The sequence below is a fragment of the Convolutriloba macropyga genome, chromosome 2 (genome assembly GCF_964194025.1).
Source record: "Convolutriloba macropyga chromosome 2, txConMacr16.3, whole genome shotgun sequence".
In the NCBI taxonomy this organism is placed as follows: domain Eukaryota; kingdom Metazoa; phylum Xenacoelomorpha; order Acoela; family Convolutidae; genus Convolutriloba; species Convolutriloba macropyga.
The window spans coordinates 79285516-79313285 of NC_134469.1; the positions used below are offsets into that span (position 1 = coordinate 79285516).

At 33.4% G+C, this 27770-nt stretch overlaps 2 protein-coding genes across 3 annotated transcripts in view; both read right to left on the bottom strand.

Annotated features, from left to right (window-relative positions):
* The window catches only part of LOC142334750 (uncharacterized), a 202222-nt gene extending 191518 nt beyond the window's left edge, over positions 1-10704 (bottom strand). For both annotated transcript variants that reach the window (XM_075383018.1, XM_075383016.1), the window contains exon 1: positions 9456-10704. In XM_075383018.1, coding sequence (XP_075239133.1) covers positions 9456-9933 — 478 coding nt within the window. In that variant the 5' untranslated portion in view covers positions 9934-10704. The remainder of the gene's footprint in view (positions 1-9455) is intronic.
* LOC142334765 (methylglyoxal reductase DkgA-like) overlaps positions 1-27770 on the bottom strand; it is a 431775-nt gene that overhangs the window by 322027 nt on the left and 81978 nt on the right. The gene's annotated exons all lie outside the window — the stretch shown is intronic.

The window sequence follows — 27770 nt, forward strand, 5'->3', positions numbered from 1 at the left end:
ACATGAACCATTTAAAACCCAAGATCGCTATTAATTTATTGAAATTTTTTTTTAACAGCTTCGTCTCCGGAACGAAAAAATTAAAGTGACCAGCAGTTTCGAAGGGTTGCATGGTTTTGAAAACAAATTATTAAACATCAGTTCAGAAAATTAAAGTTTTCCAAACATTAATTTCATTTCCATTAGATAAATTTGGTCTTCGACTAAAAAAGCAAGGAATTTTAGTTTAATTTCTCTAATTTTCAAGGCAATCTCTATTCTCAGCTTATTATTCACGTTATTTTCTCACTTGTACTCCATAGCTCATTTGCATTGAGATATATGCTAATTTAGAGGTTTTGAATCATAAAGAACTAAACATCTCATGATGCGAATTAAAGTTAAACTTTTTCGCTATGATTAAGGGGAGCGCATCTGCAATTTTATTTTGGCTGAAATTAATTCTTAACATAGTGTGAAGCAAAGAACAGGGCCAATTCATGAACATACTCAGTAATATTCAATTTAATTCCAAAGAAAAACCAGAAATTTAAATTTTCACAATTTCATTTAATAACAAAAAGTTAACCAATACATTCAAAAAAGTTAACAATGAATATTTCAATTGCCTAACTTTTTTCAATTTATAACTCATTTTAGAAAAAAACGCTGTGTTATGCAAGTGTCCAAATTTTTTTCTTGAAAGCCAAACAACATTATAACTTAATCTCCACTATTCTCAAATTAGATCTACAGTTCACCGAATAAATAATTGAAGCTTCACTGTTTTTTAAAAGAAAACTAGATTTTAGTATAGAAAGTCAACCAAAATGTTCTCTGCAGAGATTAGTATTTAGAAAGTAAATACTAAAATTTAAAAAACTCATTTTTCGAAAAGATTTAAATCTCGAAAATGATTTGAATTTATTTAATTGTTTTTCGAGAAAACTCCAATTTTCCAACTCCGTTTTCTATACTTTCTGCGTCGTCTTATAGCACCCAATCATCAAAAGTTTGAGCTGCCCTAAAAAACTCTGATTATTGGAAATAGCTTCTGCCAACCTGTAAATCAGCTGGCTAGATGCACTTCAGATCCGTTAAGTAATCTGTTGTGTTCCGAGTGTTACCTCAAAAACTGATAACAAGGAAATCTAGTTGCTTGCTATGTTTAAGAACTGAGTTTTGAATATTCTTCTGCGTCAATTTTTTCCTTTTTTTATTTCCGAAAACTTGACAGTTCTATTATGAAGCAGTTTGTCAACGATTCAGCAAAAAAAATTACACAGTGTTTTTGCTTTATTAAAAATTAATTATCACTTTTCCCAAAACGAAACAATTAGAAACAACTGTACGGTAATTTCAAAATGATTTCATTGCTCCTCGCTATTAGGCAATATTTTTAATCGACAAAAGATAGACGAAAACTGCATACAAATCTAAATACAATTCAAAACCCTCTTTTGGATAACACTAGACATTGGCGTTGTTAGAAACACATCATGAATCATAAAAATAAGTGCAGGTTTTGAAAGTAATGTGTTTGCAGGCTTTTCCAGATAGTTAATAGGCCGAGATGTTGCAAAAAATGTCAAAACAAAAAAAATCATGAACACCATGATTAAAAGTAAAACAATGATCAATTACTTTACGCAAAGAAAATCCATTCAAAAAAACTTTTAGTCGATAGCATCGCAATAAAGACATCACGTTAAATAGAGGACTAAAATTTGTGTAAATTTCCACTTGTGAAAAGTGTATCTTCTATAGTGGGTAAAAACCAATTTTTTAGAACGATAGCTACGCAATGTAAATCCAGTTACAATTGCAACTCTTGGTTTCCCAAACAAAAATAGTGTTGTGACATATGACCGCGTGAAAGAAGGAAATGAAGCAATCTGCAAAAAGAATTCGTTTTTCCAATCAAGTGAGGAGATCAATTGCAAAAAAAAGAAGGAAGTTGTCAATGAAGAAGATTATGTCGGAGACATAGCCAAAGGTTGCTTTGATTTGAAATTGAAATTTAGAGTAAAATTTTACAAATCAGAGAACAAAATATTTTCTTAATAAAATAGAGGAGTTCAAACAAATCAAATGTCTCATAAACCAAATGTCTCAAATTTTTCATAAATTGGGAGCTCTTCAACTTGATATACGATCTTGAAACAAACCACACTCTCTAAAAACTCAATTTTTTGACAAGTTAGGTTGTAGCTAAGCAAAGAGGTAAAAATTGATCTTTTTGAATTAATAAAACAAAAAAATAGTATTTTCAGGTGAATGCGAAAGAAATCAAAGTAAAAATGAGCCTAAGTAAAAACAAAAACCAAATTATTATAAATTAAAACAAAATCTTAGTCACCCGAGGAACTTAGTTCCTCGGGTGACTAAGATTGCGCTTGCACCCAAGTGCTGCAAGAACACGAATGCGCTTGCACCCGAGTGCTGTGCACGATGCCCGAGGGTGACTGAAATTTGTTCTAAGGCATTTAGAGAATCAAAGGGCACGAAAGTTTTAATTTTCATTTGAAATTCAAGTTGTACAATTTACATATGGGAGAAAGAAACGTTTTCTTCCTAAAAACATAGGGAGTTGAAGAAATCCAACGTCACCGTCTCCGATAGCATATCAGTCAATTATTCAATGCCGTTTGACTCAAGTGCCGGAAGTTAGATTTTTAACTAAGCCTGTTTTTTGGCCTAAACTTAGCGTGCTAAATTATTGTCACATATGCTGCTAGGGATTCTAAAAAGATACTGAAAACCTAATTTGCAACTAAATGCCTAAAAGATTAGCCTTTACTTCAAAAAACCTTTTGTATCTGAATTACATAATTACAAATTTGGTAACAAATTTACAAAATTTGTCACAAAATTTATCTGAATGGGATCTTAAGTATTAATTACCAACTAAACTTTCCCAAAAATGATTTAGAGTACTTTGAAACAATACGTTTTTATGAAAAAATACTCAAGGCTTCAATTTCCAATGACCTAAAGAATCTGATGAATGATTACATAATTAATATTCTTTAACTAACTCCTTAACTAATTTTTTAACTAATTCTTTAAATGATTAATATTCTTTAATATTCTTGAATATTCTTCACCATTGATGATTTTACCTCTTGATATTGTTTTTTGGATAAATAAAGTGTTACTTTTTAATTCTTTTCTTTCAATAATCCGATAAACAAATGACAGTTGGAATTCCCAGCACGTTTAATCCAAGCTAAAGGAAATAATTGATCTAATGTTTGGCATTTATACTTTAATATCAAGTCCCATGAGCCGTTGAAGCGTGGCCAATTCCCTTGAGGCACGGCGAAATTAACTACTCTTAAAAATAAAACTTTGAAAATAAAAATAAAACTCTCTGTAAACAAAATCAACTATATGATGAGTTTTCTCACACAAGCATTTTTGGTAAAAATAATATCCCGGATTATTTTATAAATGGGGTAAATTATTGGGTACATATATCGCGCATTTTGGAACATTACTCATTTTGGCATCCAGGCATTTTGCCTGACTCTGAAATGAGCAATTTTGAACGCAATGTAGGGCAATGACTAGAAGCATTTTTTAAAAAAAAATAGGCTATTAGTTCAAAGAGGCCCTAATTCAGTTATACGACAAACATTTAGGAGCTCCTTAATAATGGCCATGGAGACCATACTTTACAAAATTCAAAATTTCGATTAATAAATCATATATATATATATATATATATATATATATATATATATATATATATATTTATATTTATATATATATATATATACATATATATATATATATATATATATTCATTTGTATATGATCCTCTTAGTAAAGATGAACTATTTCAAACATAATTTCAGATCTTTTATTATTTCACACCACCACATTTTTTGAGTAATAAAGAATCAAAGCGTGATGTTATTGCAATTCATCATTTTCTTTCTATTCATTACAAAATTGCTGAAATGCTTGAATCCGGTTTTACACGTTGGCTGTCAAAGCGAAGCAATCAGTCAATCTATAAGCGAAAAATAACTCCAAAAAGAGCAGGACAATTTAATGTCAGCAAAACATATACCAGCCTCGGGTTTAATTGAAAATGTTGAAAAACTGGAATAAATACTATGGTTGATCAGAAAAATAGATTAAATTTAAACGCGACTTAATTTAATTCAATTTGCCATTCCAAAAATGGAAAAGCTCTCTATGATCTGTAAAACTATCAATAGTTGACAAGGAAAGTTTTGTGCTTGATGAAGGTATTTACAGAATCCATGTTTTTGAACTTTTTTTACCATTTTGAGATTATGGCGAAAAGAAATGTAGAGACCAGACCAAAAAGTGTTCGGCATCAACCTCACTTCAGTTATTCCATAAATCTCTGAGAAAGTTCAACACGATGATCAGCTTCCGTGCGTTCAGCGTTTTTTTTTTCTGTTGCTGCATGCACATCAGTATAATTAGCTGGAAATTATTTCTGTTGCCTGAAAATTATAAAGCTAACATTTGCCTGGAATAGGGCATGCAGCAAAAGCGATAAAATACTCTGCTGTTGAACCTTCAGACTTTTAGTTCGAATTAGATGTCTGATAGAAAAAAATATCTGTTAAGATTGTCTAATATTTACAACAAAAAATGAACTAAAAATTATGCGACAAATATTAAATATAAAATTATAACACTTCGCATATATTTTAATTTCAGAGAGTGTAATTAAAAAGAGTGTAAATGGTTAAGTAATGGAATTGAGGGGATTAATTAAAATGTTCATAATATCAATTCTCTGTACATTTGAAATGTTAACCTCATCGTACACAAAACTTCCAAATAAAGTTTTTCTAGTTCTCAACAAAATGGTGGGTTCGTAGACGTCACAGATTTCACAGAAAACGAAAAAGACGCCATTCGTAGATATTACAGATAACTTGTCACATCCAACGTGTTCCGTAAAACATGACAAACAATTTTGTGGTTGTCATTTTGATCAGATTGGTTTTGAAATCTGAAATAATAATTTATTATTAATTGCACATTGTAGCAGCTTATAGAACAACAAGAAGACATAAAATAACCCGTAAGCCCTAGGTGATATGCCGGGATAAGAACCTGAACGAAATGAGAAATATTTCAGTGCGATCTATTATTCATTTTAGTCCTACTAAAATGGTTTCAGACTATCTTAATTACATTGAAACAGTTGTCACTATAACTCCACACATACAATCGGTTATTTCTGTTTAAACAAAACTAATGGCATACTTAGCTGAATTCTTGGTAGCGCTGTCGCACATGCCCGCATTTTTTTCGTTTTTTATACAGAATATACTAACGCTTTTTGTTCCGACCCCACTTGTGGGGGGGAGGAACTATATACTCAAATGGGTTTTTGTTGTTCAGTCAATTTTGGCCGATCGATATATTCATCGCAGAGAAATGTGAGTGGTATCATTAAAAAACTGTTCCAGCGTAGAATTTAAAATTAAAAGATTTTTTGGATTTTCGTTCTTTTCGAGGAGTTATCGAGGATTGAAATTTTTTGTGAATACGGGATATTTGTTCACGTTTAGTGTGATTTTTCTTCAAAATATGATATTTTCTATAAAAATAGCATTTCAAACTTGAATTTCTTGCCAAAAATAAACCCATCGCGCATTCTTTATAGACTAAAGGCGATAAAAAGACTAGTTCTGGTCTCATAGGGAGCTTCAATATATAAAAAAAATTCGAATTCTATTTGAGAGCTAGTTTTTATAAAACTTTTTTCTAATTTTTTTTTTGCTTTCTTAAGTCACCTAGAGATAAGTAACTTTTCATATCGAGGGTCAGTTAATAAAAAACCTCCTTCACAATCAAATGAAAACCAGTGAACAAAAAAAATGTTTTCAAGGAATTGCTCATGTTTTTTTTTAAATTCGATTCTGAGTTTTTGTAATTTTAAATGAAATTTTGAATTTTTTTTTTGAGGTTTTACTATTTTTTGGAGTCTTATGGCAAAGAGTCATTAACTAACAGTGCAATATATTCCGTAATGAGATTTAAGTGAGCATATCTAGTGCTTTGAGAGGAAAACTAACGGCTTTTATGACTTTAAAAATAATTTTTGGAAAATTTATTCGAACATTAAACAATCATAAACTTATTATCGTGAACTGTAAGTCAGTCTCTGTGATGACAGCACCCTTCTCCGTCCTATTGTGACCAAATTTGATCTAGCTGGTGGTTTATCTTCTAACTTTTAGTAATATGACTTCAGTGACACAAGATTTCAAAAAGTTTTGAATATTTTTTTGGATATTTCCGTTTTATTGGTTACTTTTGAATTCTTGTCACATTATGCGAAAACTGACAGCTCCTATTGGCTTCAAGAAGATATTCAGTGGTCACAGATAAATCTTTCAGAGAAAAGATTATTGTTTCAAATGGCTTCGACCTTTTCTTCTCGCACTTCTCTACTGATTTTTTTGGTTTTTGCCTGATTTTGTTGTCGTTTTCATAGTCATAAGACTTGTTGTGATGTCTTATTGGTCACCTGTGCATGACAAATTCCTATTGATGCATCCCCAAACTCCTATCCCCATACTCCTTTTGAAGCATATTTGAGCGTTTTTATTGAATTCCGTTGAAATTTATTGAATTTAATGGCTGTTAAATATTTAAAAATAATTTTTCGACAATTTTTTTGAACAATAACCGATCTTAAAAATTTCGTGAACTGTTAGTCAGTCTCAGTATAAACACAACCCACTTGCTTTCTATTGAAATTAAAATAAATTTTGTTGGCGGTTTTATCTTCTAACTATTGATTATATGAGTTCAAAAACATAAGAATTCAAAATTTATTAAAAAAGATTTTGGATATTTTCAAATTATTGGTTACTTTTGATTTCTTAACACAATATCCAAGTATTATACACATTATCCAAATATTATTCTAATCCCATTGGCTCGGAAACGACGTTCAGTGGATCACACATAAATTCTTCAGAGAAAAGCTAAGGGTTTAAATGGCTTCGTAATTTTCTTCTCCCACTTTTCTACTGATTTTTGGTTGTTGCATGTTTTCGTTCTTGTTTTCATAGTCCTAAGACTAATTGTGATCTGATATTGATTAACTATGCCTGACAAACTTCTTTTTCTTGCTATCGTGTCATTTCTTTGCGTAGTTATTGACCTCCGTTAAAAGCTTTGACTTTAATGAATGTTAAGACTTTAAAAAAAGTTTTTCGAAATTTTTTTTTTGAACATTAACCAATCCTAAACTTTTTTTTCGTGAACTGTCAGTCAGTCTTAGTACTTTTGGGATCCCTTTATATTTCTAATGCAGCCAAAAATGATCTGGTTAGCGGTCTTATCTTCTGCCTATTATTTTTAAAACTTTAATGCAACTAGTTTTCATATACTTTTTAAAATTTTCGTTTACTTTTTCTTATTTTGGATCTTTTCGAAATCTTATCACATTATCCTAATACTGATAGTTTCCATTGGTTTAGGGAAGACGTTCAACGGATCATATATAAAGTTTTCAGAGAAGACCTTATGATTTAACTTGCTTCTGGCCCTTTTCTTTTGAATTTTTGGTTGTTGCCTGTCTTTGTTAATGTATTCATCTTCAATAACATGTTGTAAGGTCTTATTGACCAAATATAAATATCCAAAATTCTTTTTGTCCCATAGAGGCATAATTTAGCGTTTTAGTGGATTCCGTTGGAAGCAAATGAAAATAATGTCGTTGATAATACGAGTTTTCTCGAATATTTCCTGGTTCTAATGTATTTGTTCATATTTGATATTTTGATTGCTGTTTTTGACTGTTCTTGCTGTTTTTGACTGTTCTTGTTCTTTAGGTAGCCGTAAATTGGTGACATGTCTCTTAGGCTTGTAATTGAGGATTGAACTAATGATGTTACCCGGATCAGTTAGTCAGTTTATTGTCTTTAGTTTTTTGAGTGGTCATTTTTTGCGCTTCTTTTTCTCTTGTATCAGAACAATCGCGTATTAACAGATCCCAATGGTTTACAAATGTGGCCCAAATAAAATTATTTCATCTCTCAGTATAAATCCTGCAGCTGAATTAATAGAAATGAGACATGAATTAAAAATACATAATATTCAAATAATAGCTAATGATTTTAATGGTAGCAACAGTTTGTGTTTTCGCAAAGCGTTTCTAATTTTTTTTAGGTTTTTCTTCAGTCCGTTTCGAAGGCTTAAACTACCCAAAGACAACCCCTTTTGGTTTTGTAGTAACTTTTTAGTAATTTATCAAGGAATATTTAGTCAAAAGCTAATGATTTTTAAGACTTCTGAAATTTCTTGATTTAAAAAATGTGGCTTAATTTCTGAAATTCGCCTCATTGATCGTTCTCTTTGTTGACTTGTAACATAGTCTCATTATGAAAACTTTCCCACCGCTGTATAGTTAGGAGAAATTAAATTTGACTTGTTAAGGTTTTATCTGACTGCATTTTGACGTCTTTACTCGGTGCTTTTAAATTTAGATATTCAGTTTTTGCCGAGAAGTTTTTGTTTTTGCTAATTTTGTTGTTTGTTTTTTTTTCTCGTAGTCTCTTTAACGGCAGATCTCGTTGGCGCTGTAATGAGTCATGGCATTATGTAATTCAATTAGTGGTTAGATTGTGTAACGATTGCTTTAAACTCAAAGATCTATTTTTGTTATTTCTTCATTTGCTTCACAATTAAGTCAAAAATGTAGATGAGCTCGGGTCGGAACATCATGTGCGAACGCAGATTAACGAGCCTCCTTGTTTAGGTTAGTATTCAACTTAATCAAGTATTTCGATGCCTAAAATGACGACGCAAACCAAATGCGAACATTCCAAAGTATTCTTTTGCTTTACTTCAAACATTCTGAACACTTACTAGAGCTTTTTGTCTTCATCCTGTCTTTTGTACCATTTTGCTTCTAATATCAGAGCCCGGAGACTGCAGTCTACAGGAACAAAAAGTGACGAACAGCCTTTTTTATACTATCTAATCTTTGCTTTATTGCAGACTTATGGAAACAAGTAACTCGTTTCGGAAAACTGATCAAAGACTGACGTCCTTCCAGTGTTTCCTTGTCGAAAAAATCTTGTTTACTTATACTGTGTTAAAGAAACAAAAAAAGAAAGAATTTATTTAGTTGTTACAGATATATCAAGCAACAACGGGGACTTTTTACAAGGTTGATTAACCTTCTAATTCAAACTGCGCATTTAGAGGGTTGCACTGTCAAAAAGCAAGAGGTACTGGAAATTCTTTCAAGACTAATATCTTGACCATCACACCAACTGATGGTCTTCAACTACCAAATTTGGGCTCCTATAACCCCTTTTCCTCCTTCTGTCTTGTTCCTCAAGGCTTTATTTCTGCAACCAATTATACGTTGAACAAAGAGAGATTATTGTTAAGCAAAATTTACATTAGATTGTTCTCTCTCAACCTGCTAACTGAAACTGTGCTCTCAATTAACGTACCTTTATATTCTTGCCCAGATCCGTAGTCACAAATGTAACCTCCATCGCACTTGAAAGTATCGAAGCCTATATAAAAGCTGAACAGGATGACAAAAGTGCATAAAAGTGTAACTGCTAGTAATATGGCTAATATGACTGCTAATTTGGCCGCTTTCTGTCCAGCTGTCCAAGACTGTTCTTCATGTCGGAGCTTCCGAACAGCGGGCGAACATTGCAATAACGTACAGGTTGATGATTGCTGGACATTCGGGTACTGGAGGGTTTTGCTGTCTGTATTATCGCGGTGGATGTCAATGAATGTGGTTGTGACTACTTTAAAGTCATCATGTTCGGGTTTAGAATTGATAATTCCATTAGAGGTGGCGTACGCACTGTTGGCGGCGTGGGGTGAGGGTAGCTGAGCCATTGGGTAACCATTAGACCGTCTAAGTATTGATTTGGGGGCCTCATTTCCGTTAGAAACAACTTCTATATCCATCTTACACACCAACTTATTTCTCTCACTCAGCCACTTTTTATTAACTTCCTTATTAAAAAGATTAGTACACTCTTGCAAAAATACACTAGTAATAACTAGTACACGAGAGTTATAACTTCATTCAAACATTATTTTTTAAAACATCACGTAATGCTCAATATAAGCAATTTTTTGTAAAGCTATAAAACAGGCAATTTTACCTTAAAAACGTGGTAATAGGGTTTTATGGGCAATAAGTACGTACGTGGGGTACGCGGGGGTTGTAATTAATTAATGAAGAGGCCATGCGTAAAACATTGTGTATTGTCGAAATGTCTTCAAAACGGAAGAGCACTAGACGGGTTAAGCCAAGCGTGCAAGAACAGCAACGGCGCCCGCGTGCATTAACCAGCGCCCGGGTACCCAAGTAATAATAATAACAAGTTAGCAAAGTGAAATTAATATGTGGTACAAACGGGTTCAAGTGCAAACGTGGGTATTGTTAGAGGGCTAATGATAAATAATAACCGCTGTCAAGTTATACGCCAAGTAAAAGACAGCGCCAAATATGAAATGAGAGCTAGGGAAAGAACAACACAAGGAATTTTGCCGGAGATTTGACGGGAAGCGAGCGGGTAAAAAATACTCTTTTTAACCTCATTGGGACAAAATGGTATTCTTCACTTGAGCAGCAAAATAGTGAGAGACTTGCTCTGTTTCTACTTAGGCGAAAATTGGCCCAAAATGTGTCCAATAGGGTAACAGAAAGTAAGGAAACAAAAGGGAAAGAAAAAGAAAAAAGGGGCTAAAATGCTTGTCAAACTAAAATTTTTCTACTATCGATTTGAAACAACTAAAGCTTACCATATTAAAATAGCAACCAACAAAATCTATACTAAATGTATTAATTCCTAACGCCATCAGCGCAAAAATTAGGTTTTAATTTAAATTCAATCACGCTTTTTGTTGTATTTCGTTCACGGGGGGCTAAGAATTTTTGCTATGATAAATTCCTAAATTAGCGTTATTATATTTTCACAGCGATTTGGTTTTGTAGCGAAAAAAATCAGCCTTCGGTTTGTTTCAAAAGGAATAATTCTAATCATTGTTTATTCAATACAAAAAGAGATCATAAATCGGGAAGAAATTGATAAAAAGCAAAAACTATGAATAGAAAATGCTCTAGTATTTTCATTATTATTATTTAAAACTCTGTTATACGTATTTGTTTACACACCAACAACAATTTGTTTACAATATTTGACTCTTAGGAGGAAGTTCAATCGTGGAAAGGGAAGCAACGGAAAAATGAACAAAAAGGGACGCGGTTTGATCACTGTGACATTATTGCTTTCTAAATGGTACAAATTAGGAAAAATGACAGGAATTAATGTTACGGATTTGGGGAGTAATCCCCACGTGAAGGAAAAGCATCAGAGGCAATGTACAAGTAATCGGACGTATATGGTACCTGTCTCAAAAGCGAATTCTGAATTAAAAGAGGGCATGAAAGAAAGGAGTAAAATAATTGGCGACACTTAATTCTTTCTTCGACCTCTGTTACAGATTTAAACATGATGATGCCAGTTTCATCTGGATTAGCCTATGGCCACGCCCTGTTTTGGCGTAGAGCTTTTTCCAATCTACTGTATTTCGATAAAAAATATACATCATAAGATTTTTTTAGGGTGTCAGGACGAAATACCCGATGCCTTAAATACCCACTGTACCAAAATACCCTATTTGCTAAAAAAAACTGATATACCAAAATACCCGTTATCTCAACCCCATCGTAAATTTTATTAGAAAAATTGCTTAGCATACCTATACCTATAGGCGAGATAAATTATTTATTTTTATAATCACCACAGCCATGCTTTAGCGCCCCGTGGGACTTGATGTGAAACTATCGCAACCGAACATGGGATCAAATTCACCAAGTAGGAGTGATTAAACAGGAATGTGATACGGTTCTATTTCTTTCCTTTCCGCCATATTTTCCAGTCAAAACCCTAAGAATCTCTAAATTTTGACTTCAGTCTCAACTCTTAAATCAAACTCTATGTACCCTTTATTTTCAATATCAATGGGACCACCCAGGTTGAGTTCCCAGACGGAAAGTCGATATGTCCAGACCGTCCCAGACGGAAAGTGCCTATGTCCAGACCGTCCCAGACGGAAAGTGCCTATGTCCAGACTTTCGTGCGTTCACCAGACCTTCGTGCGTTCATGTCCAGACCTTCGTGCGTTCACCAGACTTTCGTGCGTTCATGTCCAGACTTTCCGTCTGGGACCTCAACCTGGGCAGCTATTTAAGAAATTATAATAGGGGTGCAATTATAAAGGGGCTAAATAAACGGCATTAAATGATGGTTTGAAAATAAAAGGAATGAAAAAAACTGCACACCAATTATTACGAACAGCTAGTTTGTAGTCGAAATGTTCAGGGTACAGATCAAAGGGAATTAATTAGGTATTATGGCAGTGGGTTAATTTGGTGTATCCAATTTATATACATCCGCAAATTGAGTTGAAAATTACACAAAAGCGACACCCTAGTTGAGAAATAATCGGTTTTTATACATAAGAAATCGTAGGTATCGTCGTTTTAATCCAGCCAAAGCCAACGAAACCCTTATAATTTTTCTTCGGTATTGTCGTTTTTGTTCGGTATTTAACATAAGAAAGATTTGGTGATATCATCGTTTTCAAACGTAAGACAGATTCAGTATCGTCATTTTTTCAGCGTAAGAAAGCTTCGGTATCGTCGTTTTTTAAATGTAAGACAGATTTAGTGTAGATCCGGTATAGTCGTTTTTGAACCTAAGAAAGCATCGGTATCGTCGTTTTTCAAACGTAAGACACATCCAGTATCGTCGTTTTTCAAACGTAAGACAGATTCGATATCATTGTTTTCAAACGTAAGACATATTCCGAATCGTAGTTTTTGAAACTTAAGATATAACCGGCATTGACGTATGATCATAGGTCCATTTGAGAGCACAATAGTTTGTTCAGAGGGTCTTTTAAGTTCGCAATAGCCTCATCAGAGGGGTTTTGAGCGCAAGATTAGATTCAAAAGAAGTCTTCTCCTATCAACGGTCAGATTTTCGACTGATCATAGTCGCACATGTTTCGAATCTTCGTAACTTCGAATCATAATCGCGAAATTTTGCATCGTCTTGCAGAGTCGAAACTCGGTTTTTGATTTATTTTGCGTTAATTTGCACAAGTTCGAAGCATGGCCAAATCTTTGTACAGATTGTCGGATCATGCCCAATTTTTGTCTCGATCACCCGGCTCATTTTTAACAACCTCACCCGGGCATACCTTTAAATAAACAATGATATCGATGCTTTCATTTGTTTAGAAACGACGATACCGAATCTCCCTTGCGTTTAATTATTGACTATACCAAATCTCCCTTGCGTTGAAAATTGAAGGTTCCGAAAATTTCCTACGTCTAAAAACAACGATACCGAATCGTTTTTACATTCGAAAAAGACAACACCAAACACACCAAAAATGCCGCGATTTGTTGCAAATTTTTGTCGTTTCTGTTTGGTATTCTTATCTAGTGTAGGCGGATCAGTAAAAAGATTCTGCATCCAAGAAACTTTTTTTGTAACTATTAGTTTCTTCATATCGAAGTTCAATTTTGAGTTTTGATAAATGATTAACTTGAATAATAAAACAACCCCAAGTGCTCAACTAATGCGCAAATTCTGTATTAATTCTGATTCATATAAATTTTGCATATAAAACCATTGAAAAAGATTCGAAGAATAATAGTCTTTTTGAGCACAAGTAACCCAAAAAAGGTTTAAACCCGGAATAATCAGCAGAGATCTGCCTCAATTTAACCCAATAAAACAAAAAAAATCGCAAAAAAATCTTTGGATGGTCCGGAGTGTTATTAGTAACCAAAATATGGTAGATATTTTTTATAAAGATGACAGTTGGTTCTCTTCAATTTGACTAAAAAGTAATTGAGCTCACAAAAAAGGCAATTGTGGCCTCCAGAAAAAAAGCGTTTCAAGTACTGAAATCTGTAAAATCCAGAGCAGCTGATATTAATCTTACCATAATGTCCACGACAGGAACAATTTATGTGGGATTCAAAACAAGGAAGCTCGGTAATGTGCGTTTGCACATGATGTACTGCCGCCGACAATCCATTCGTTGACTTAATTATCTATCAAATGAGAAAGATGTAAGAACCTTATAAAAAAATTTACAAACTTTGGTCGAAAAACAATTGGTGTATCAGCAAAACAATGCTGTAAAGTTTAACCACTATAGTGAGGAGATTTGCCTTTAAAAATACTACGAGACAAGACAAACGAAAATTAAAGCAACAAGAACCATAAATACGGGCAAAACCCAATGGCTAATTTTTCAAATCAAACACATAGTAACAAAGTCAATATAGCACCCGAGAAAACCACATACATTAACTTGTACGTCAATTTAGAGCCAATATAACATGTTCCTGTTTTTATCAGGTAACAAGTAGAAACAAAGGAAGCAAAATATATTGCAATGTTCAAAATTCCATTGAAATCACTGAAACCAAATAACTACAAAAGCCAAAACAGCCATCAACTTTTAACTAACAAATTTAGATGAATTCATATGTGGTGCCCAAGGAAGTCATGAGACTTGACATTAGTGAGACAATGGCAACCGGCAACAAAATACAGACAAAATTTAAACGTAGTTTAAGAAAACACAGTTTTGAAACCATTAAAATCATGAGTTATTGACTGAATAAAATAAATAAGTTAATCGGGGCCCCAAAGGGACATCAAAAAGGCCTGTTTGCCAGGGGTTTATGTAACGTAGTGTCACGTCGATATTTTTTTGGAAACAATAAAATTCGAAGTTATTTCACTGATTAGCGGTCAACCGACGGCAGAGTATTTTACTCAGGGTTCATTACTCAGAGTATGCCATATAGCTACAGAAAAAAAAATTAAAACAAAAAAACAAATCTAATAGAAGAAAACAGTTGAAGACAATAAAATGCAAACCATTAACACAGAGAAACATTTAAAATAATTGGGCGGCGTTTCAGAAATAAAGTAAAGAGAATTAATCTCAAATTTAATGTAATGAGGTCATATGAGATTTAAAAAAACTCTTAGAGTTAAATTTATCAAACCCTGAGTTAAAACAATGCCGCTAAAGAAACTTAAAAATTTTTCTCGAAATAAGATTGGTCCCTATCGTTATTGAGATTAAAATACAAGTTGATAGTAAAAACTTTTTAAAAAAGTGGAAAAGTTGAAAATTCACTGATATTTATCTAATGGAAATATTTTCAAGGTCAAAAGATCGATCAGTTATCAACTGAAAACTTTAGAAATTCTCCGACAGCTCTTTAGCTGGCCAATTCGACCTCTGATTGAGAATACTAAGTCATGAGACTAAAATAAGAAGAGCAAATGCAGGTAAAACTCATGAAACCATTAAAAATTTACGATAACTTGTACACTTAATAATTGATAATTGTTATTGGGTCTCAAGTAAACCTAGATGGGATCTCTCATTAATAGTATCTATGTATGAAAACTGAGTTTTGTTGTATTGGCATACAGAGAAAAAAGCAAAAACATCAAACCAAAATTGACCTTGCAATCACTGCTTCTCTACTTCAAAAGAAACGTTATTAATCCAAGTTATAGCGTACGAATTAGCCTGGCTAAAAATAACATAACATATCAAAAACAAACTGAGCATTTTGGATCAATAGGGTTTTGATTTAGCCGACAGACAAAAAAAAATGTCCATTCCAGAATTCATTTAACAAATTTAACAAATTCAATAAAATTTAGGAACATTTGAGCAAAAACTACGAAAAATTTGAACAAAAACAACGAAAGTGAACCCAATGTTCACAGAACATTAAACCACATTGAGTCTTCGGAAAGAAAAGATATTAAGTAAATTTTTTTCCAATTGATACTCACGTCCGCGGGCTCTCTAACGATATTACTCACAACTTTCTACGATGAGTTTATCTATGGCCAAAATTGACAGTACAAAGAATCAGTTGAGCATATATATCCTCCACCCACTTAGGGCCGGGCCGGAAGAATAACCACCACAAGCTTCCTTTTTTTCATAAATCAAGAACTCAGTCTGAATATGTGAACACTGAATCTGTGAAAAACAATTCAGATCAATTCTCCTAATTTATGTCATAATATATATATATATATATATAAATGTATGTATAATGTATATATTTAATATATATGTCATAAATCATGTCTCATAATTTATTTTTTTGGCATCAATAAATTTGTCGATACTTAATAAAAAGAGGTGAATTTTTTAAATAAAGAAGAACAGTTTTCGAACGGATTGAAAATACAACTTAAATTTAACTTTGCAGCTACCTTGTTGGAAACAAACGGCGGAAGTTACATCAACCCAACGTCAACTCATCACCAAGGGGACAAAAGTCAGATAATGACTAAAGGTGGGACGATCGTCAGGATCTGTCAGGATCGTTAAGGACAATTTGAGAAAAAAGTTTATTATAAGACGGTGAGATTGGTTTCCCTAAAAAACTAGAGCGTCCTTCCTATGGACTGCAAACTTGATCCACTAAATCGGTAGATTTTACCACTAAATGTATAGAAATAAATCATGATTTAATTTTATACCTCGTATATCGGTAGCGTGGTGCGGCCCAAATTACATGGTTTGGGAAACGCTGGAGTCGCACGCTGATCTGATCAGAAGGCAAAGTCTGGAAAAACGTCTGATCGGAGCAGTCTAGGGCTGCTCAACTAAACCTGGTTGCCAGTAATTACTGAATCGAACCGAGTGATCCCAAAAATTTTTTGCGTAGCATTAGCTCTAACTTAATTAGTACTCAAATATAACCTCTGGTCGTTTAATGCATGATCAATATTGGCTGCAATGCTGACACCACATAAAATTTTACGCAAAAATTTCAATTTGTAGTCAGACATAAAAAAAGATGAAGGCTGCTCACAAAAAAAGAGGAGAAAGTTTGTAAAAATAGTGAATATTAGGAAAAGGACAGCTGAAAACACGGGATGTAGGCTTAATGTTATTCCGATACGATTGCAACAAAACAGAAATTATTTGAAGTTCTAATGATATGCAATCGGCGTTTATCTATAAAGCAAGGAGGCAAGGTGGGTTGATGATGTGCTTCGGCATATAACAGTTGGGTTCTGACATCACTTTCAGGTCCAGCAATCATGGAGATATCAAAATGAAACAGCTAAGAGTTTAAGTGGTGACCAAAATATGGTACATTGGACTGAACCTCCATCCTATATCCGCATTTCGCCGTGCAATTATAAAAATTAAACTTCATTTCATTTCCCTATTTTAACCTGCAAAATTGTCATTTAAATTGTTTCCTATTTTGTTGCCCATCAAGTCCAAAATTTATTTCCTTTTAAAGTTTAACGTTGAGCCGATGTCTGTTTGTTCATAGTGCTTCCTTTATAGTATCCCGATTTCGTTAATTTGGTCGTGGTCGTGATTTCCTTCAACCCAATAAGCGAAAAGATCCTGGTCAATTATTTGTTGAATTTTCATTATTAACTTGATTTCGTTCTTCTCAATTTAATTCAAAGTTTCAGTTGCTGCTCTTTCATTCTATGTTCTGCCAAAAAACAAACTGAAACTCAGAATAGAAAAAAAATCATTAGCAAGAGAAATCTACTAATCCAAAACAAAAAAAGATTTCGCAGAGCGACACTCATATTTTGTGCCAGCCAAATTCAAACAATTATTCGACAAAATTAAAGACGGAATCGCTTCGCGAATCACATTGATTTATTTCTATTCAAATACGTAAGTTCCGCCCCTCAACCATTACTTCAAGAACCAGAGTCATAATAAGAAGATCCGACAGAAGAGCTCACAGAACTTGAGAGGCTGATTCATAACAATCAGTTGAAACTCCAATGGAAACTCAAATGCCAGAGCAAATTTGGAACTGGAAAATTTTGTGAAGATCGTCCCAGGAGTTTTTGCGATCAAAAATGTGTTTTGCTTTTTAATTTAAGCGTTGGAACAGAAGGGCGCCGTATCCTAATACAATAATTTCCACACGAAGACATCTATAGATTAACAACGAGTAAATTGTGGTCAACGCTGGAAAACATTTTCTAACGTACAAGGATCAAAAATTTTGTCCGATATAAATCCTTTTCCGGGAAACAAAAAAAAGCGAGACAGTGGAACAGTTCTACAACATCTTGAAAGAAGTGACCCAAAGGTGTAACTTCGACATCTGCGAAGACGAGGTTTTTCAAAAAATATCTGTCAAAAATATGTCAGACAAAAATATTCAATGAGAAAAATTAAGCGATACGTTAATTCATAACATGTGTATATGAAGGTGTGACAACTAAACCAACAATAATCTCAACGAACTTGCCCAGTGAAAAAGCAATTCAGTTGAATGGTCGATTTCGCGGCTTAAATCAGCTCAACTGCAGCCATAGAGAAGTGACAACCATCACCGGACAAACAACCAATTGAACTCTAAATCATAGACAAGTATGTCCGGCAGTGCTAAGAAGTTCAACAATTGTGACCCTGAAAATCAGTTTGCAAAAGTTTGCGCAAAAATTGATTCAAACTAAATCTAATCTAGATACAAAAAGAGTTCTAAAATGACGTTCTAAAAGTAAACAAATCATACGCATCGATTTACAGTTCATAGCACATTAATTGTGTAGCAAAGCTTTGCAACAATTCAAATAATGACATCAGCCCGTAAAATATGATTTTCGATTTGGAAAAACAAATTGTTCTTCAATGATGAATTCTTGAACTAATTGGACTCTGGAGATGATCTTCATTTGCTCTGAATCAAATCGGCCATAGAAAAGAAAAAAATAAACGAATTGCAAATCTTCTCACATGAAAAAATTGAAACGCTTGGAAGCCTAAGACTTCCAGTGAAGCACAAGCACTGGGAAAGAAATCAAGCTCTAATCCCTTCAACTGGAAAAGATTTGTTTTATAACGTTGGTATTCGAGTAATCTCTTCAAAAAAACTGATTTAATTGCGTCGCAAATCAATGCCAAATCAAATTGGAATTATCACAATGGGAGAAAAGTCCATAAATTTCACAGAATTTTTAAAGTGCGTCATCATAAAAGACGAAAAGAACCATTTCATTTTCAACCGAAGGAAAATATAGACTCGAAAAATTGTGCGGAAAAGTCATATGAAAAAACTTTCTAGCTGCTCTGATGAAAAGATTGTCTCCGCAGTCGTAAGAAAGTAAAAAAAATGATCAATCAATAAATTTAGCTCTAGATTTGAAGATACTAATCAAGTCAATTCATAGGAGCAATTATCAAATGCCGAATATTGGCACATTATTCCAAACAACAGCACAAAATTTGAGCTCAATTGCACTCCAAAAAACATCATATTTCTTTGCAATTTATTTCAAAAAAGCTTAAAGTTAATTGATTTTGCTTCCTGATACGGCCCACCCTTCCAACGTTAATATTGTGAACGTTGGTAAAACAGGAACAGACCGCTTAGAAAAAAGCTTCTGTGAATTAACTAAAAGGTTGGTGGAAAATCAAAAATCCATGGATTGCATATTTATTGGTTCAGATAATACCTACTATTCCTTGGACAATATTTTAATTGCAAGCAAAGGAGTTATGAAGAATGAAGATCACATAATTCTGGGAATCATAGCATAAAAATGAACGGAACCTCAGAATCAATTTGAGAAAATTTTCCTTCGAATAAATTGAAACTGAATGTTTGGGCCAAAAATTTAAACAAATTGAAATTAAGCTATTCGAAAATTAAACAGATGCTATAAAAATATTCAAATCAAATATCCAACTAATTGGAAAGAAATGAGATCTTCTCTCGGATCAATGCTTAATCTCAAAAAGTTTTCCCTAAAATCTCACAAATTTTTCCTTCACTTAGACCATTACTAAAGAAAAAACATTTTTTCTGTCCAAAAAATATAGGCACATATCCACGATTTTGCGGAATATTTTAACGAAAACCCATATCTTTAAGTTTTATTTTTTGGAAATTATAATAATCAAAGTTGTCAGACTGATTAGATGTCATATGAAGGCATCAAAAAAATTAACCTCTATCTTCGAGCAACGCGAGTCAATGATAACTGTAATTACTCAGAGTATGCCACATGACTACAGAAAGAACATCAAATAGATGGGGAAAAATCTGAAAAAAAGTCGAATCTGAACATAAAATGCAAGCCATTGACTAATAGTAAAATATAAAATTACTTGAGTTTCTTTTCAGAAAAAAAGCAAGGTGGTCTGACCTCAATTTTACTGGTCTAATGTTATATGAAACTGAAAAGAACTCGTAGAATCAAATTCGTCAAACCTCATGAAATCACAACGACCCTTATTAAATGATAAATGTTATTTGGCCTCAATTATCTTTGTTGGGATCTCTTTTTAATAGTACCCATATATGAAAACTGATTTTTGTTTAGTTGGCATAGAAACAAAAAAAAATACACAAACACGAAATCATAACGGTCTTACTATCACTGCTTCTCTATTTCAAAGAGGACTGCGATTGGTCCAAGTTATAGCGTACGAATTATTGTGGCTAAAAATAACTTAATATATCAAAAAAACTGTGCATTTTGGATAAGTAGGATTTTGAATTAGCCGAGAGCCGAAGTGATTTCCATTCCAAAAATTTTTTATTAGGAAATTTAAAAAATCGATAATAATGACAAAAATTTGATCAAAAACTACAAAAAGTGAGAACAAAAACAACGAAAATCAACCCCATGTTCACAAAACTTTAAACCGCATTAACTCTTCGGAAAAAAAGATGTTCAAAATTTCTTTTCAATTTGATACTGTATGGGCTCTCTAACGTGCCACTCACAACTTTCTACGATAAGTATACAGATGGACTAAAACTGACTGAATAAAAACCCCAGTTTAACATACCCCCCAACTTAGAGTGGGGCCGGAACAATAGCAAACCAATCACATGCTTACTTTTTTTCCATAAATCAGAAACTTAGTCTGAATCTCTGAAAACTGAATCTTTGAAGAAAAATTCAGATCAGGGCTCATAATCATAGGTCACTTTTTGACAACAAAAATCTTGTTCGAGGTTTTTCGAATGAGAAAGAAGTGCAGCTTTTGAATGAATTGAGAATAAAAGTTAACATTACCTTTGCAGCTATCGTGCTGGAAACAGACAAATATTGGACCTTATATCAACCAAACTTTAACTCATCATCGAAAGTTCGACAGTTAATGAGAGGGGGCGTTGTTTTTGGACTTTCCAGGATCGTCGTTAAGAACAATTTGAGAAAAATGTTTTATGTAATATTATATGATATGACAGTGAGATTGGTTTCCCTAAAACACTAGAGCTTCATGCCTATGGTTTGCAAACTTGAGGCACTAAATTTAGCGTCTGTACTGATTTTACCACTAAATGTATAGAGATAAATCTGGATTCAATTTCTTGCCTCGCATACCGGTGGCGTGGTGCGATCAAAATTACATGGTTTGGGAAACGCTTGAGTCGCACGATGATCTGATCGGAAGTCAAAGTCTGGGAAATGGTCTGATCGGAGCAGTCTAGGCTTGCAGAACTAAATCTGTTCGCCAGTGATTAATGAATCGAACCCAGTGATTCCCTAAATTTTTTTTCGTTGTTCTCATTTGAATTCAAAGTCTGAGTTGCTCTTCTTTCATTCTATGTTTTGCAAAAAAAACAAACTGAAACTCAGAATAGATAAAAATGATTTGCAAGATTAATCTACTAATCGAAAACAACAAGAGATTTTGCAGACCGACTCTCATATTGTGTGGAGCCAATTTCCGACAATTATTCGACAAAATTAAAGCCGGAATCGCATCGCGAATCACATTGCTTTATTTCAATTCAAATACGTAAGTTCTGCCCCTCAACCAATGCTCCAAGACCTAGAGTCATAATAAGAAGATCCGACAGAGGAGCCCACAGAAATTCAAGAACATGAGAAGCACATTCGTAACAATCAGTTGAAACCCCAAAAGAAACTCAGATTCCAGAGCAAAATTGAAACAGGAAAATTGTTTTCAGATCGTCCCTGGAGTTTTTGTGATCAAAAAATTTATAAAATGTGTTTTGCTTCCATATTTAAGCGTTGGAACAAAAGGGCGCCGTATCCTAATACAAAAATTTCCACACGAAGACATATAAATTAACAACGAGTAAATTGCGGTCAATGCTGGAAAACATTTTCATACGTACAAGGATCATAACATTTTTCCGATACAATTACAATACTTTTCTTGGAAATTAAAAGAGGCTTCACGGTGGAACAATTCTAGAGCATCTTGGAAGAAGTGACCCGAAAGTGTAACTTCGATATCTGCGAAGACGAGGTCTTTCAAAAAAAATATCTGTCAAAAATATTTCAGACAAAGACATTCAATGAGAAAAGCTACGCGAAAGGGTAATTCAAAACAGGTCTTTACGCTAGCCATCAATATGAGAAAGGACAAAAAAAAACAAACAATAATCTCCAAGAACTTGCCCAGTTTAAACGGTCGATTCTGCGGCTTAAATCAGCTCAACTGCAGCCGTAGAGACAAGACAAACATCACCAGACAAACAACCAGTTGAATTCTAAATCATAAACAAGTATGTCCGGCAATGAGTGTGAAGTGCAACAATTATGGCCTTGAAAATCACTTCGCAAAAGTTTGCGCAAAAATTGAATCAAACTAAAAACTAACGAAGAAACAAAGACAGTATCCAAAATTGACACTGATGCTCAATTAGATTCAAATTCTATTAACGTCCTAAAACTCAGCAAATCATACGCATCGATTTACAGTTCGTATGACAATAATTGTGAAGCAATGTTTTGCAACAATCAAGTAATGACATCAGCCCGCAAAATATGCATTCAAAATTTGGAAAAACAAATAGTTCTTTAGTGTTGGACTCTTGAACTAATAGGTGTCAATCGTAAACTGGAGACTAGTGAAGGAGATTATCTTTATTTGCTCTGTCAAATCGATCAGAGAAAAAATCAAACGAAGTGCGAATATTTTCATATGAAAAAATCAAAACGCTTGGAAGCTTAAAATTTTCCAGTGAAGCACAAGGATTCGGAAACAAATCAAACACTAATCCATTCAATTGGAAATCATTTTTTTTATAATCTTGGTATTTGAATTACACGGTAACCTGTTTAAAAAATTGATTTAATTGCGTCGTTCGCAAATCGTCACAATTGATTTAATGCATCGCTCGCAAATCAATGCCCAATCCAAAGGGAAATATCACAATTGGAGTACAATCAAAATTTTTTGAAAATTTTTACAATGCGTCATCAAAAAGGACGCAAAGTGCGACAAAGTCATATCAAAAAACTTTCTAGTCGCTCTGATGAATCAATTGTGTCCGCAGTTGTCAGTTGTAGTAATCGTAAAAAAAATGTTCACTCCATAAATTTAGCTCTAGACTCGAAGAGACTAATCAAGTCAATTCAAAGGAGCAATTATCAAACGCCGAATACTGGCACATTATTTCCAGCGACAGCAGAAAATTTGATCTCAATTGCTCCCCAACAAACAGCACATTCTTAGCAATTTATATCAAAAGTGACTAAAGTTTATTGATTTTATTTCCTGATACGGCCCACCCTTGCAACGTTAATTTTGTAAACGTTGGCAAAACAGGCAACAACCGCTTGGAAAAAAGTTTCTGTTGATTAACTAACACGACGGCGGAAATTTAAAAATCCAAGGATTGCATATTTCTCGGTTTAGATAGTATCTACTATTTCTTGTACGATATTTCAATTGCAAGCAAAAGGAGCTATGAAGATTACATAATTCTGGTGAATAATAATAGCTCGAAACTGAACGGAACCTCAGAATCAATTCGAGAAAATTTCCCTTCGAATAAACTGATACTGACTGATTGGGCCATAAATTTAAACAAAATGAAAAAAAAACTGTTCGCAAATCAAACAGATGCAAATCAAATATTGAAACCAAAGCTCAAACTAATTTCAAAGAATTAAGACCTTCTCCCGGATCAATGCATAATATCGAAAAAATTTCCCCAAAATCTATCAGTAACTTGACATTAACTTAGACCAAAACAAAAGAAAAAAAATAAAATTTGTTCGGACAGACTATCAAGGAACTCAATTTATTACAAAAAAAGGGAACAGTGGAAATGATTACTAAAACATTAATTGTTTTAATGTCACTTTTAAACTTGAATAAAAGATGATGAGACACTAGCTGGGTGCAAAATGGTACAATTATCGCAAACGGTGCCATTCGGTAAAGTTTGGCAGACGGTGCCATTCGCGTCATAATTCCTGTACAATTTGTATGAACGATATAGTCTTAGTAATTTAGAAACTCTAGGCCTTGCATAGTCTGTAGAACATTTTAGCAAATAATTAAACTGCAAGCCTTATCAACTAACTACAGATCATTGAGCCCTCCTCTCAATCATGCGAGAACATAGATCAAACAAGTCAAACAACAGATGACTAACTAAATGGATCGATCATCTGGTGTCATGTAATTTTAATAAATATCATCTGCAGGACACTAAAAATGAACTACTTAACTATATTTCTCACCGACCGCAACAACACACCGTTAAGATATCTACATACAACGAGTCAGTTCAATGTATCAGAACATAGATTCAATTAAAGAAAAGCAAAACTATATGTAGTAAATATTCCGAATTACTACGATTTCAACTACAAAAGCTTTTGTAGATAACAGTAGTCTCATTTTTGTAAAACAATACAGCGGAGGAGCGAGATTGACAGGCCAAAAAAACTGAACTTGGACACATTATAAATGGCTCAATTGGCCCAGAGTGAACGCCAAAACTTCTTATCAAAAATGATCAGCTCAAATTGCAAGATTTGAAAATAGTTTTCCCAAATCAGCTACTAGAAACCAGTGGAGTTCTTACTCAGAGAATTTCGATAAAAATACCCAGCAGTTTACTGCAGTCCTCACTATGTCAAGTTCAAGGAAGAAACGTTGGGACATCTCAAAAAGTCATCGATAAAGGATCGATTGATAAAGGATTGATTGGCGGATAAATCCGCTCCTTCGAATGCCCTGCAATTAACATCCACATTTACACCAGTGAAGAATGCAAGATGCTCCCCAATATCACCCCTTTTTCGGATATCTACAGCAACGCATTCGATTTTGCCCTAGTTTTACAGCTTCTCGAAAAACCTCCATGTCAAGTCCGGTTGTAGATGTGCAGATGCCAAAAAATGCTATCCCGAACTCTAAATGCAACCCGTGTGTAAAGATAGCTACAAATCTCAAACCTATAAAAAAAATTTCGAAATGGGAGCTACATATGTTATGTAATGTACCAAATGAAGATATTCAATTAGATTTAGGCGGACCAAATTATTACGAGAAAAATCAGAAGTTTACTTTATTTTATGCATAGAAGGATTCGCTATTTTTTCGACTGTGATATAATTTGACAGCGCTAACAAAAGTAAAAGACACAAGTTAATGCAAATTTATATTTTATTGTCTGGCGTTCGAGAATGGATCAAGAAAGATGTATTCTGTCAGAAAATAGGTATGAAAGCCCTTCTGTAAAATTTGAACTATTCACAGTGTCAATAATGTGTCACTGAGTCATCTAATTAGTGGAGACGCTAACTTAAAATAAAAAAAACGTCATTTGGAATGTATTAAAGAGGCGGCACAAACAGATTTAAAACTCAAAGTATCAATAAATTCAATAAAATATTAATTTTGATGGTCTTTTGCGAACAAGATACCATCAATATATCACGGTTTAAAACATATTTTGGCCCAAACGCCCACAAAGCTTCAAGACATTGAATTATCAATTCTTTAAATAGAAGTATCAATTGACTTTTGAAATTCAAAAATTAATCTGGTACATTTTAATTCGAAATTTTATAAACCCCAACAAGTAAAAGATAACATTAGGTAAGAATGAAAGTAACTTTTCAGGAAAAGAAAACAATACATCCGGTATTTTCAAAAACTCCAGAATAAAGATTAAATTAATCTTGGTGAAATAAATTAAAAAAATGTTGTAAATTTGATTTTAACTGCAAATAATTTCAAAAATTGGTTGTTATTTTAGGGCATTTCTTAGAATTCAATAGGTAGAGTCGAAGACAATTTTATATACTCTGTAAATGATTTTATTTGATTGTTAAACCTGACGATGAATGCAATGTTCCAAAACGTTCGTTTGTTTAAATCAATTTAATTTTCAATTGACAACTCCTTCTTTTCTGCATCTTATAACTTTAGCCATAGACACGGAGACAAAATCATCAGTTAGATTGCAAAAATTGACAAAATTTGGCATCTTGTTTGATCGATAGGGCATGGATTGATGGTTAGTTATCATTTAAAAATGATTTTTTTTCTGATGCAGCTGAGCTGAAGATTCTCGCATTTTCCGAATGATTACACTGTGTTCTTTTTATGTAGAAAACGAGGTTCCAAAATGTGTTCTTCAAATATGCTTTGCTGGTGCTATTGACAACATAATAATTTATCGTTGATAGTTACATGAATACACGCCGCAGTAACTTTTGAACAAAAATGCAAAATTCGGGAAACAGATGGCAGATTGCCAGAAAATACTCGCCATTGTAGGTCGACAGTCACCAAAAATTACACCAAACAAGTTCTTTCTTTTCATTGAATGCTGAGATGTTATGTTTTGATTAAGAATCCACATGATTTATTGCTGCTTTTATTTTTAGTCTTCTAATTAGAGTGACACACAATCACTTGAAATCATCTCTTGCTTTTGACACTCATTGTTAATTTTTTCAATTAACAGTTCAAAAAATCATCGTTTCACAAATTTTCAATCTTATAGTTGAAATGCTCACCAAACTTACACTGTTTCCAGAAATCTTGCTTCTTTTTTTGCCTTTCTGTGAAAAAATCACAAACTTCCTAAACTTAACAAAATTTCCTCGCATTATACCTAAATTATGAACAATTTTAGTCGTCGTAAGAACCAGTTAGGTTACTCTCTGCAAGCAAATGAATACCACTGTTTTCCATTGTTGCCCATGAAATTAGTCATTTATATGTTTTGTCTTTTTGTCACTAGTTTTCTGTTAAAATTAGAAGTGCGTGTAGCGTTATATGAGTTGTCTAACATTTTCATTTCACATAAGTTTGTATAGTTTGAACGTGGTCTACTGTTAACTTCACTGCCAAAATTCTTGTTCCAGGGGCACAGAGGCAACACAACGTCCTTGAGAGCGGGAAAGAAGACATTTCAAAAGCAAGAAACACAGGTATGAGACTTAAACAAAAAAAATTAATTAAATAATCACGCTTAATTTTTTTCTGATGCCATTTTTTCATATATGCTCTGATCACTGTAATGCGATCGCTCGAGTTCTATGCGACCTGGATTGAATTCAAAGATTTGCATGTGATGAGCAAGTTCAACCGGTTTTTGTTTTTCTTGCAACCTGTTACAATACACTGTAGCTTCGCGTTTTTTTTACCTGATTCAGGGCAGAATGAATTGCTGCATTTCCAGTTTAATGAATGCTTCGGCATATAATTTGTTTTACAGATTCTTATAACTTTGGCCATAGACACGAAATCAAAAAGATCTTCAGTTAGAATTGCGAAATTAGAGAAAATTTGGCATTCTATTTGATCGAGAGGCCATGGATTGATGTGTAGTTATTTTGTACAATTGAAAATTATATTTCTTTCCAAGGCAGCCGAGTTTAAGATTCTCGAATTTTTCGAATGATTACGTTGGGTTCTTCTTTTGAAGAAAA